This window comes from Neolamprologus multifasciatus, chromosome 2 (assembly GCF_963576455.1).
Source record: "Neolamprologus multifasciatus chromosome 2, fNeoMul1.2, whole genome shotgun sequence".
Lineage (NCBI taxonomy): Eukaryota > Metazoa > Chordata > Actinopteri > Cichliformes > Cichlidae > Neolamprologus > Neolamprologus multifasciatus.
In genome coordinates this window covers 2,667,660-2,681,578 of record NC_140440.1, presented here as the reverse complement: position 1 = coordinate 2,681,578, position 13,919 = coordinate 2,667,660, and the positions used below count along the sequence as shown (strand labels likewise).

The 13,919-nt window shown below is 45.4% G+C and overlaps 1 protein-coding gene across 6 annotated transcripts; it reads right to left on the bottom strand.

The window, feature by feature from the left end:
• Positions 1 to 4,097: 4,097 nt before the first annotated feature.
• On the bottom strand, positions 4,098 to 13,529 carry slc26a2 (solute carrier family 26 member 2). 6 transcript variants are annotated; one of them, XM_085175653.1, is made up of 5 exons: positions 13,401 to 13,529; positions 8,684 to 9,300; positions 8,314 to 8,604; positions 7,577 to 8,025; positions 4,098 to 7,316 (listed from the first exon to the last, which is right to left on the bottom strand). In XM_085175653.1, exons 1-5 carry the CDS (start codon positions 13,441 to 13,443, stop codon positions 6,509 to 6,511), a joined length of 2,208 nt encoding a protein of 735 aa, XP_085031779.1. In that variant the 5' UTR covers positions 13,444 to 13,529; the 3' UTR covers positions 4,098 to 6,508. The 6 variants fall into 6 exon arrangements, with proteins under 6 accessions (XP_085031779.1, XP_085031797.1, XP_085031813.1 ...); XM_085175671.1 differs by lacking the exon at positions 13,401 to 13,529 and adding an exon at positions 12,359 to 13,113; XM_085175687.1 differs by lacking the exon at positions 13,401 to 13,529 and adding an exon at positions 12,255 to 12,346.
• Between the last annotated feature and the right edge of the window lie 390 nt (positions 13,530 to 13,919).

Below are 13,919 nucleotides of genomic sequence, written 5' to 3'. Positions count from 1 at the left end.
AATGGAGAGTCCTCTTCACACACTGAGGTTATGGAGTTCCACAGGGTTCGGTGCTAGGACCAATTCTGTTTACATTATACATGCTTCCCCTAGGCAGCATCATTAGAAGACATAGCATACATTTTCACTGCTATGCAGATGACACCCAGCTCTATCTGTCCATGAAGCCAGATAACACACACCAATTAGTTAAACTGCAGGAATGTCTTAAAGACATAAAGACTTGGATGGCCACTAACTTTCTGCTTCTTAACTCAGATAAAACTGAGGTCATTGTACTCGGCGCTGAAAAGCTTAGAAATATGGTATCTAACCAGATTCTTACTCTGGATGGCATTACCTTGGCCTCCAGTAACACTGTGAGGAACCTTGGAGTCATTTTTGACCAGGATATGTCCTTCAACGCACATATTAAACAAATATGTAAGACTGCGTTCTTCCATTTGCGCAACATCTCTAAAATTAGAAATATCCTGTCTCAGAGTGACGCTGAAAAACTAGTTCATGCATTTATTACTTCCAGGCTAGACTACTGCAATTCATTATTATCAGGATGTCCAAAAAACTCACTGAAAAGCCTTCAGTTAATCCAAAATGCTGCAGCAAGAGTACTGACAGGGACTAGAAAGAGAGAGCATATTTCTCCTGTTTTGGCTTCCCTTCATTGGCTTCCTGTTAAATCCAGAATTGAATTCAAAATCCTGCTCCTCACATACAAGGTCTTAAATAATCAGGCCCCATCTTATCTTAATGACCTTGTAGTACCATATCACCCTATTAGAGCACTTCGCTCTCGCTCTGCAGGCCTACTTGTTGTTCCTAGAGTATTTAAAAGTAGAATGGGAGGGAGATCCTTCAGTTTTCAGGCCCCTCTTCTGTGGAACCAGCTTCCAGTTTGGATTCAGGAGACAGACACTATCTCTACTTTTAAGATTAGGCTTAAAACCTTCCTTTTTGCTAAAGCATATAGTTAGGGCTGGACCAGGTGACCCTGAATCCTCCCTTAGTTATGCTGCAATAGATGTAGGCTGCCGGGGGATTCCCATGATGCATTGAGTTTTTCCTTTCCAGTCACCTTTCTCACTCACTATGTATTAACAGACCTCTCTGTATTGAATCGTATCTGTTATTAATCTCTGTCTCTCTTCCACAGCATGTCTTTATCCTGTCTTCCTTCTCTCACCCCAACCGGTCGCAGCAGATGGCCGCCCCTCCCTGAGCCTGGTTCTGCCGGAGGTTTCTTCCTGTTAAAAGGGAGTTTTTCCTTCCCACTGTCGCCAAAGTGCTTGCTCATAGGGGGTCATATGATTGTTGGGCTTTTCTCTGTATCTATGAAGCGCCTTGAGGCGACATTTGTTGTGATTTGGCGCTATATAAATAAAATTGAATTGAATTGAAATTGAATTAGGATGATAAGCTGTGTCCTTTTCATAATAGTGACGTGGTTATATTTACCCTAATTTAACGAGTCATAAGTCGCGGTAAACCCATCGGCAGATAAACAGGAGCAGCCGGGCTACGTAAAAAGTGTAGGGGGGCGTGTATGGGCTCAAATTGTGGTCATAAATATTTTTTACTTGTAAATCAGGATTTGTATGTGTAAAAATAATTTGTGTGTGTGTAAAAAAGATTTTTGTGTGGACAAAACATATGTGTGAAACTCTGCACTCAAGTTTCAACTTACAAGTATGAATTTTGACCCCCATTTTTCTTCCTTTCAGCTGATTGGTCGATGTCATGTTAATCACAAATTGATCTATCCAATCAGAGAACAGATGGGTTTGGCTGTCGAAGGGGCGCTTTTTTGAACTGCAGGTCCTTGAAGGATAAATGCCCTTTCACGTCTCACAAGTTGATGTGCTTACACAGGGACTTCCAGAGCGTTTTCAAAGCAGGTCGACCTCGGAGGAAAAGCATGTGGAAATGACACGCTCTTCTCTAATCGGGAGAGTTACAAAGCTTTCCTCGTTATGAATGAGCGATACGTTTTTATTAAACATTTGAACATAATACAACACAAACTCTCGTAGAGGATATAAAGTCAGAGAGATACACTTTGAAACGACAAGGATCAGGTGCATCTAGTACACCTAGACCACAAAAAAACAACAAGCAGAGCTCAACAGCCAGCGCAACAAATTCTGGATCCTTCCCTCTTAGTTAGCGGTGAGCACAGATCATGCCGCGTCGGATGCTTAGTGTGACTCATAGCAGTGGTCCTGGGTCAACTGTGAGTTTGTGTTATAGTAATACTAAAGTAATAATGGTATTTCTGAACACTGGTATACTACAACTGTATCCTTTCAACAGCTACCAAAAGTTAAAGGACCTAGCTTGTATGAGCCTTATAGAATATTTATATAAAGATCCTCCAGCTTCAAACTGTATTACCCTTCAAGGACCTAGAGTCAGTAAAGCATCCCTTCGACAGCCAAACCCATCTGTTCTCTGATTGGATAGTTCAGTTTGTGTCAGTTTGACATGACATTGACCAATCAGCTGAAAGGAAGAAAAATAGGGTCAAAATTCGTACTTGTAAGTTGAAACTTGAGTGCAGAGTTTCACATGTATTTTTTTGCTATGTGCACACACAAATATTTTTTACACACACACAAATTTGTATGTGTAAAGCACATACAAATTTGTGTGTGTAAAACACATACAAATCCTGATTTACAAGTAAAAAATATTTATGACCACAATTTGAGCCCATAGGTGTGTTTGCGGTCACGTGACGTCCAGTGGGTGTGTGGGCGGGAGCTGGATGGCCGCTAACTTTCTGCTTCTTAATTCAGATAAAACTGAGGTTACTGTACTCGGCGCTGAAAAGCTTAGAAATATGGTGTCTAACCAGATTCTTACTCTGGATGGCATTACCTTGGCCTCCAGTAACACTGTGAGGAACCTAGAGTCATTTTTGACCAGGATATGTCCTTCAACGCACATATTAAACAAATATGTAAGACTGCGTTCTTCCATTTGCGCAACATCTCTAAAATTAGAAATATCCTGTCTCAGAGTGACGCTGAAAAACTAGTTCATGCATTTATTACTTCCAGGCTAGACTACTGCAATTCATTATTATCAGGATGTCCAAAAAACTCACTGAAAAGCCTTCAGCTAATCCAAAATGCTGCAGCAAGAGTACTGACAGGGACTAGAAAGAGAGAGCATATTTCTCCTGTTTTGGCTTCCCTTCATTGGCTTCCTGTTAAATCCAGAATTGAATTCAAAATCCTGCTCCTCACATACAAGGTCTTAAATAATCAGGCCCCATCTTATCTTAATGACCTTGTAGTACCATATCACCCTATTAGAGCACTTCGCTCTCGCTCTGCAGGCCTACTTGTTGTTCCTAGAGTATTTAAAAGTAGAATGGGAGGGAGAGCCTTCAGTTTTCAGGCCCCTCTTCTGTGGAACCAGCTTCCAGTTTGGATTCGGGAGACAGACACTATCTCTACTTTTAAGATTAGGCTTAAAACTTTCCTTTTTGCTAAAGCATATAGTTAGGGCTGGACCAGGTGACCCTGAATCCTCCCTTAGTTATGCTGCAGTAGACGTAGGCTGCCGGGGGATTCCCATGATGCATTGAGTTTTTCCTTCCCACTGTCGCCAAAGTGCTTGCTCATAGGGGGTCATATGATTGTTGGGTTTTTCTCTGTATCTATGAAGCGCCTTGAGGCGACTTTTGTTGTGATTTGGCGCTATATAAATAAAATTGAATTGAATTGAGCGTCACACAGATACTTCACTTCAAGTCCCTACCGGCCAGACTCCAGCTCCAAAAGCGCAACATGGCAGCTCCCACAAGCGGGGTATTTTGGCTTCATTTTTGTGCAATGGGAGGAAGTGCTGTGGCATCGTCCATCTTTTCTACAATTATTGTTCGGTACCATGAAACTCCCCACAGACCAAAGGAGTCTCTCTTTAGTTTCCCTCCACTTTAAAACTGCTTTTTATACTGCAGGTCTTCTGTTTTCTCATCTGGACTCATCGAGTGCATCAACTTTGGTTTAATGAAGGAAATCTTCACACAGAAAACCACTGTTAGAAAATAAGAGCTGGCTATGTAAATGCAGTAATGAAGAAAAACAAGAGAGGAATCAGACAGGATTTTATTTTCCAGTAAAACACCGCTTCATTCTGATACCAGGATACACAATAAACTTAAATAAGCTGATTGGAATAAATGGGAGCTTACATCATGTTTTTCTGTTTAACATTTAGATAGAGAAGCGAGGACTTTGTTCTCTAAAAGCACCGCGTGTGTGTTTAGCTGCTCGGGCGAGCGTTCAGGGAGAACGACGTGAAACTCTCACGTCACCGAGCATATTGACCTCCATCAACAGCTGTGTGATCAACTTTTACAACTCTGCAGCAAAACTAATCCATAATTCTTTTTGATTTTCTCTGTAAAAACAGCTATAAAATATATACCACTACTGCTTTAAATTAGCAAGGACAGAGGCTGGAAACGCCACGTCCTGTCACATACACCCAGTATAAAAACAACTCTACAAAGATTTTCCCACTTTAAAATCTTCCATCACTACATATCAGCACGCTCCATTTCAGCAACACTTTTGCATTGAGAACAAACTTCTGTTCTTACCCTGATCAGCTAGTTAAAAGGTTTAAGCATTAAAACTTAACGTTGGTGCTGTGAACATACATTAAACAAAGCAGGGTTCAAAGGTCAAGAGCAAAAAAACATTTTTGGTCTCAGCTGAGATAAGCCACTCAATTATCTGATTATCATGATTAAACCCTTTGAGATGGAAGCAGGATGGAGCGCGGGGGCCGTGGCGGCGTCCAGGATGGACCGTTTGGATATTTAAGATAATAAAACAGCTTTGAAAAGTGCAAAGAGTAAAACTGCTGCCAGGATTGTGCTGCTTTACAGTAAAACTCATGTACAAAATTTTAGTGCATAAGCTTTAGGCACATACTCAGAAACACGTATACATACAAAATTTTCTCATAATAAAAAACTGTAGAATACATCTGCTTAAGAACTAACTTTCTAATAATTAAGTGCTCTATGAATAATAATGCTACCAAGTTTATTGAGGCAGGTTTCATTAAAGCTACAGAAAGCACATTAAAACCTCTCTCTGCTGTGTGTATGTGTTGTCGCCTCCTTTTTGGTTGCGGTAGTATCCTCCTCATTCCAGCATGTCCAGCACGGAGGTCTTACACTGAGCCAACTCCACCGCCACCCCCAGCTCTCCGTAATCCTTGCGGACCTCCTTTAGAGCATTCACTCCGGCAGTGTCAAGGAACAAGATGGCGCTGCAGTCGATCACTACTCTGCGTAAGTAACGGGAGGCTATGTTCATCGTGTGTGTGTGTGTGTGTGTGTGTGTGTGTGGGGGGGGGGGGGGGGGGGGGGTCACAGAGGTCAAGTTAACTAAGGGACAACCCATGATCTCTGACCCCACAAATCAACATCACAGCAACCTCGAAATCTCACACTGCACTTTTGTTTTTCTTCAACTTGAACTTTGCCTTATTCATTACCCGACTGACAGAAAGAAGGCACAGGCCAAGGTCATATGACTGCGGCTAACAGTTAAATAGGAAGTCTCTCATCCTCACCGGAGGAATATTTGTCTGTCAGAGGATCTGGAAGCACATGCATACACCTTTGATCAGTGCTAACAGACAAATGCTTCCTCGGGTCATTGCACGTATATTCATGTTCAGGCACAGGGTGGCTACTTCTTATTAAGCACGTATGAAGAATCTATGTTTTTATCCAGCAGGGTTCTGATCTAAAAATCTAAAGCATTTGGATACCTCCGATGTCTCTCCTCAGAGCAGCAGAGCTGCTGCTTTTTTCTACACGTGTTTTAAACTTCCTGCCCTGAGGCATCAGTCATGATTGGACTGATGGACCCAAACACCAAACAGCAGACGATTATGATCGTTTTTGATTGTGGCAAAAAAATCCAGTTTAGACCTTATTAAAAAAAAAAAAAAAACACTAAATCATTTACACCTGTTTTAAATCCTAACCCCAGTCGTCATCCTGAACATGTGCACGTGCATCGTTCCGACTCAGTATCTAAAAATTAAGTCAGAATACGGCTCTGGTTTCTATAAACAACACTAGGGCATGACCAGTGTCACACTGTACAGTACTTGTACTCTGCAGTATAAAACACATATCACATTGTGCTGTACACACTGTGCAGTACTGTGCATTATGAAACACGTATTTTACACTGTGCAGCACTTGTACTATGCAGATGTAAACTTGCTGAGTCTCCCTTAGACACAGACACGAGCTGTGAGGTAGGGTCTGGGTATTCCTTCCTCGTGGGTGGCTGGTTCTTCTTATACAGTCCACAGGTGAGTTATCTTACATGGACGTTCACACTGTGGTGATTCATCACCTGTCTGGATGCAGAAACCTGAGGTGAAGGTAGGACTTCAGAAAACTGTTACAAAGGCACATCTGTGCAGCCACACGCTGCAGACATGTAAACATAGACGTGTTGTCTCTTTAGGACTTATCATAGTCTCCGTTAGGAGTGCTGCGGCTTTCGACGTGGCGGACGGCGTCTTCGATAGTGAAGAAGATCGTGTGGTTCTCTCCTGCGTCGCCTCCTTTTTGGTTGCGGTAGTATCCTCCTCGTTCCAGCGTGTCCAGCACGGAGGTCTTACACTGAGCCAACTCCACCGCCACCCCCAGCTCTCCGTAATCCTTGCGGACCTCCTTTAGAGCATTCACTCCGGCAGTGTCCAGGAACAAGACGGCGCTGCAGTCGATCACTATCCTGCGTAAGTAACGGGAGGCTGTGTCCATCATCAGGGTGACGGCTGCAGGAGCTTCGGCCTCTTTCTCGTCCATTTTGCTAGTTGGGATTCCGGCGGCCTCTTCCTGCGGTTTGCTGATCTGGAACTTGACACGGCGGCTCTTCTCCTTCACAGGGTCAAGTCCTACACACCTGTACAGAGACTTTTTAAACAGGCTCTGGTTGGCGTAGTAGATTGGCGCTTCGTATCTAAAGATGGCCACGTCGGGGTGTGTTTGGAGGCCTTTGTAGGACGCCAGATCTTCGTAATGCTCCCTGGTCATAGCCCGGCCGAGCTCCAGGACCTGGACCCGCTGAGTTCTGCCCAGGACGCAGAAAGCCGACACCAAAACCCCCACAAGAAGCCCCAGCTCCGTGTTGACCAGCGCTGAGGTTGCCATGGTGATCAGCCAGATGAAGGCGTCGATGCGGTTGGCACGCCACATGCAGGGAATGTCGGTGAACTTTCGAAGAGCACCACGGAGGTTCACCACGATGATGGCAGCAAGAACACACCTGAGCAGAAAAAGGAGAGGAGAGAGGTGAGGATCACCGCAGCCTATCAGAAGCTTACACACAGCTGTGGCCTCTACCTGCATCAACGTCCTCAGCGTGGAAGAGCTGAAGGAGTGATGGGGCAAAGATGGCACAAGCCATAAAAGCTGTTCCGATTAAAACTTAAGATCGAGACTCGAATGACCTCATCAGGAGCTCAGTCTGCAAGAAGACTAGTTAGCAATCATTTAGAGGTTAGACTGACATCCTGCTTTTCTTACTTCTGGAGGGAATAGAAGAGCGGCGCAATCACCAGAAGCACCAGCAGCAGGAGGAGAGCGCTGATCAGCCCTGACAGCTGCGTCTGGCACCCGGTCGACTCCTTGACGAGGGTTTTGGTCAGCGCGGCGCTGGTGGTGAAGCAGTGGAAGAACGATGGCAGGATATTGCAGAACCCTATGGCATACATCTCCTGGTTGGCATCCACCGTGTAGCCGTGCTTCTTGGCGAACATCTCCGACAGTGAGATGGTGATGGCGAATCCCACAATGGCAATGGAGAAGGCGTCAACGGCCACATTGGGGATCAGAGACCACATGGGCATTTGAGGAGGGAGGAAGCCTGTGGGGATGGCCCCAGCCACGCCCGACCCGTATTCGGTGTTGAAATGGCCAAAGTGAGATGCGAGGGTGGCAATTATCACCACAAAGAGCTCGAATGGGATCGGAGCCTAGAGAAGGACAGGTGAGGGTGAGGACAGAGTAAACCACACAGGTAGAAACCGGGTGCTTTTTGTGTTCATAGAATGAATATTTGTATAATAAGGAAAATTATACAAATAATAATAAATAAATAATAAATTTACAAAGGGAAATGTGTTCTGTAAGGAAACAAACCAACAGATGAGTTTATTTCACAAAATGACCAGGTGAGCCACCAACAGCATCCTTAGGGCCGATGATGCCAAAAGGAGGTTTAATTTTAGTTTTACTGGAGTGTTACATCGCCACACTTTTACCTTCAGCTTGGACTTGAAGCGGTCATTGAGCTCCTTCATAGGTATGAGTACTGCCAAACACACCAGACTGGTGATGAGGTCACACACGTTGGTGTTCCCGAGGTTGCTCAGCAGGCCGTACCACGTCTTAAACAGAGTGAACCAGCCCTGAGGACGGGGGATCTTCAGGCCCAGCATGTACTTGACCTGAGACGTCAGAATGGTCAAGGAGGCTCCTGTAGCAAAGCCGCTGAGGAGGGAGTCCGACAGGTAGACAGACACAAAGCCCACCTGCAGAAGGCCCATTAGCACCTGAAAGAGATGAGCAGAAGTAAGGTAGTGTGGTTCTATGCTCAGTCATTAAAGCCCACATGTGCCCCTGCACACTTACCTGGTAAATCCCAGCAGTAAAGGTAACTGTGGCCCCCACGGCAATCGTGTAGCAGCTCCGGTCACATCCCACCACGCCACTGTCATTCCCAGCCAATGGGACACTGCTGTCATTCCCACTCAGGCTGCTCTCTGGGAGGTATCCCGCCAGGGCCAACTCCCTGTCCACCACCTGGCCAATGAGCAGACAGAGCACTCCGAAAATCCCCACCGAGATGTGCCTGGAAGTGCCCAGGAGGGCGTAGATGATGGAAGCGAAGAAAGACGTGTACAGGCCGTATATGGGATCCTGGTTGGCCAATAAGGAGTAGGCTATGGACTGTGGAACCAATAGGATTCCAACAATCACTCCTGACATAACATCCCCCAGGATCCAGTCCCTGAACTTGTAGTGCGGCAGCCACTGGAGAACCGGGAAGAAGCTGAGGATTCTGGATTTGGCCTTCTCTGGCGTGCAGGAGCAGTGCTTCCTGAGCCACTGAGACAAAACCGTTCTCCAGGTTCTTCCCGTTTCCTTCTCAATTCTTTCCAGGATAAGAGGCCGGTGCTGGTCCTCCTCACCACCATCTTCTACTGCCACACAGCTGTCCTCCCCGTGAAGCATGGCTGAGCCTTTATCTGTGTTCAGGTTGAGAAAAAAGTCATTATTCTTCTCAGCTTCACCTCAAACCACTGACTGTAACAGCCCCCGAAGTGGTCGGGGAATTTGATGGACTTGTTTAAAAGATACAGGAGCTGTGAGCCGCTGACGTTAGCCAAACGCTGGACTGCACTTTCCTGGAATACCAGTTGGTGAAACCAGCATCAAGGATTTTAAAGATGCATTCTGTGTAAAGAGAGCACGCCCCTAGCACCGCCTGCCAGTTATGGGTAAAGATTTTCTGATTTATTGAAACCTTGGGCTAATCTAGAACAGTTTGGCGAAAGAGCTACCAAAAGAAAGCATCAGGAATGAGACGTGCAGTCATTACTGAGACAGGAAGGACTGCTTCACCGGTCCAGCCCACCGTGTAAACACACTTCAACATCCCTGAGATACAACCGGTACCTTTACCCGAGAGTATGTCTCATTCTAATAATGTGTGTGTGCTGAATGTGGTCACAGTTCCAGCTGTGAGGTCAGAGGTTACTGAGATCAGCTCAGTGTGTGCGCGTTTATGACTTTCTGCTGATTTCCTGCCTCTGATGTTGCATCACAGCACAGATAAAACACTTCTGCGTTTTCAGTCCTTGTGAGTCGCAGCCCTTCTTCAAACTGAACACCACGCCCCAATACATCTGCCTCTGGTCAACGGGTCAACAGCTCCAAGTAAAAGCTGCAGAGTTTAGGGTCACCACCCAAACGCCACCCGAACCCAGAGAGTGGAGTGATGACAAAAGTCTGAGAAAACGGCAACAGCAATGGCGGCTGTTCCATCCAACATTCCTCCTGCATGTTATAGACACTGCTGCTCTGAATTTAGCGTCATCTCTCATTTATTTTTATAATCATTATCTCCCTTTTACTTGTAATCATTATCTCTCTTTTATTTCTCACCGTTAGCTCTTTTTTATCATTTTTTTTTAGTCATTATCTGTCTTATTTTGAATTGTTCAGTTCAGTTCAGTTCATTTTTATTTCAAACATTTCAAACATGAGCCTTCACAATCATTACAAAATATTATTCCATTATTTGTTTGAAAAGGAGTAGGCAGAAGTATTTACTTATTGTTATCTCTCCATTTAATTTTTTTAGTCGTTTTCTCTCTTTTTTAAGTCGTTATCTCCCTTTTATTTTTAATGGTTAACTCTTTTTTTTTTATCGTTATCTGTCTCTTATTTTTAATGTTATCTGTATCTTGTGACATTATTAAACCACGATGATTAACAATCGCCCTCTGACTGGTGATGATGGAGGTAACTCTGAAATTACCCCGCTTCCCACCACACACATGCTCACTCTCGCTCACACACACACACACACATTCGTGTTTTCGTTTCTTTGCGGAGACATCTAGTTGACATAATGCTTTCCCCAGCCGCTTACTCTAACCCTGAGTCTGAACCTAACTATAACCGTAACAACAACTGTAGCAATGACACTAAAACCACATGTTGAGTGTCAAAAATACCTTCAAACTTGTGAGGACGGACACTTTGTCCCCAGGATGTTGATCCCCACAAAGATTTGTAAACGTAGTACACTCCTTCTCACACTCTCTCTCTCTCTCTCACTCACTCACACAAACACCACCATCATCATGATGAAGGCCTTTTGAGCACCTCCACACTCCGTGAGCAGCAGCGGAATCTGATGGTGTGACGTGGTAATCGGGTTACAGGTGGTGCACGCTGCCGGTGTTGTGCCAAATTAGGTATCCCCGACAGAATTTGTTTCCCCTGCGTCGGGAGCACACGCTGGACTGTCCAAATCACGGACAAATAGTATCCCACGTTGTTGATTTTTAGTTTACAAACACTTCTTATAATGACTAACTACTCCTGACATTTTTGAGATGTTAGCTCTTTATACAACGAAGTTATAGTGGGATACAAATAATATCAGGCTGATCCTGCCACAATTTGTTCCCCCTGTGTAAATCACGGACAAACAGTATCCCACATTGCTGATTTTTTGTTCACAAACACTTCTTATTATGACGCATTACTCCTGAAACTTTGGAGGATTTAGCTCTTTATATAGTAAAGTTATAGGAGAATAAAAATAGTTATCAGCCAAAACGTTAATGGTTTGTTAAAAATAATCCCATCTGATACCCGTGAGCAATAAATATATAATTTTCTGTTGTAACCCTCAAACTGAATGGTAATGTAACGATACTAATTTTTCACTTTTTCACAAAATGAAAACATCAGTACTTCTTGGTGCTCCCAGTACAGGGGAAACAAATTCTGTCGGGGATACCTACTTTGGCACAACACCGGTGTGCACGCGCAGGCACGGAGGGTCCCGGTGTTCCCTGCGCTTACTGATCCAGTTGCACGCGTGCCTCAGCCTCACCTGGACAGCCGGTGTGAGTGACAGCGTGGCACGAGCGGACTACTGCGGTGACGTCACGAAGTACGGCGGCGCACTGTGTTGTGTGATGAGCAGAACGTTACTGAGCGTCACGGTGAAACAAGGACGCCGTTTTCAAAGGCTTGTCACTTCCCGTGGGGGCTCAGGTGAGCCGGTGTGAACACCAGCGTGAATGGCTCCTTTGTAAACAGTGTAAACGTGGACAGGAACAAACCTGAGCGCGAGCTGCCGCACACACGCGAACCCGCGGCACACCGGGAGCAAGGCGGCGTTCACGCGCGCGGGGACTCACCTGAGCTGGATCCCGGTGCCGGTGCTGAATCCATATGAGCTGTCCCTGCCGCTCACCGTCCGCTCCGATCCCACCGCGCATCTGTTTTCCGCCCCGCCTCAACTCCGTGCGTGATGGCGTGGAACGGAGCGTGTTACGTCACACGAGCTGCGTACATGCGCAAAGTTAGTGATGAGCCTGACTGTCCCGAGACCCGATCAGGAGGGGGCAGCAGATCTAATAGCTTCACCTTTTCTTAAAGAAAAGGTCAAAACTAACACCTGTGTTCGCGCCAGGATACTGGTGAAGCACGGCCAGGTGAACTGTCAGCGACCAAAGGCTGAGATGGAGCTCCAGCAGGACGATGAACCCTGGAAACACTTACCATGTGTGGATGTTCTTCACTCCCACAGAAACATGTAGAAATGATGTTTGTGCCTCTTCACCTGCACTCATCTACAGGTTCCTACTGTTCTGACACATCACTAGACTCCGCCCCTGTTTTCTAGTGGAATTTTTTTGTTTGTTTGTTTTTTTGTTACATAATAATGACAAATGAATTTCCTTTGGTATTAAAGTATTCTGATCCACCTCGTTTGTCTTGTTGGTCTGTGAACTGAAGCTCCTAAAAATCTGTTCCTCTTTCTTACAGTCGTGTCCTCCTGGGTTCAAACACGGCAGAATCTCAGGTTTCGACCCGCTAGACGTGGGGATGGGCAGTACAGCTCCTGTTACAGGTTCTTACAGCTATTTGATCTGGCATGAGTTCAAGAAGTTTGCATTGTTATTTACAGTCTGTGGGTGTGAGGCATGCACTAATCGCCTGGAGTCCAAGGATAAGTGAAAAATATCACCCTACAGTCGTCAGGCCAGAAGAGCTGGAAGCTTTTATTACAAACACATGGATGTCTGTCAGTCATCATGACTGTACTCACAGCAAACCTGGTTCAGCTCTTTCTTTTCATTTTGTCCTCAGTTGTGTAAGGCTGACAGGGGTTGTGTCGTGACCACACTGGGTGGGCATCGCAAAGTTAAAGCAGACTCAGAGTTCAAACTCGCTGTCTGTTAGAGCTGCAGAATTTGGGGAGACAAATGAAGTCCCCAAAATTCTCACCTCAGAGTCAGAGGTCCGAGAGGAAACATGATACCCAACACAAAACATTCAGAAAGCTCATGTTCTCAGACAGAACGAGTGGCACACGTGCATACACGCCCTGCAGTACACGCCCTGCAGTACACGCCCTGCAGTACACGTGATTCAGGGACCTGTTTCTCCATTCCAGCACACCGAGTGTGAATTTGAACATTTGATAAGAAATCAGAGAAATGGAAAGATAGACACGTCCCTGACTGTCCAGCTTTTCCACTCACTGCATGTCACACAGGTCATATGATCTGTGTATCTGAGCACGCTCAGACTTACTCACATAGTTTGTGTCCGGCCTGTCTTCGTTGGTCTCGCGTCCCCATTAACCTTAAACTGTCCTGCAGAGGCCCACGCTCTGTACAAGTGACACACCAACCAGCACACCGAGGACACCGTGTGCCAGCACAGCACGTGTGCAGCTGGTGTGTCAGGTCATACGTACACTGCTTCACTGACGTCTGAGTGCGTTTCAGAGGAATGTGGTTACACTGAAAGAGACGATTGAGAGTTTTTTTCCACTAAAATACTTGAGAACATTCAGCCCTTCAAGGCTCAGGCTTCAAGGCTGAAAACTGAACCTCACAAATCTATTCTGAAATTATGTGCGTTGGTCAGTCAATGCTGAGTGGTAGTTTAAATGTGCGTGTGGCTGAATCATGAAGTGTGTTATGAGGCCTTTGGTTGGATGCATGAACCAAAAACCGTCCAGTAAACGGAAAACTGGAGAAATATTAATTTTCCTGGTCCTGAAGAAGATCAGCGAGTGTTAGAAGAGCTTTGTTGAGACACAGAAAGAAGT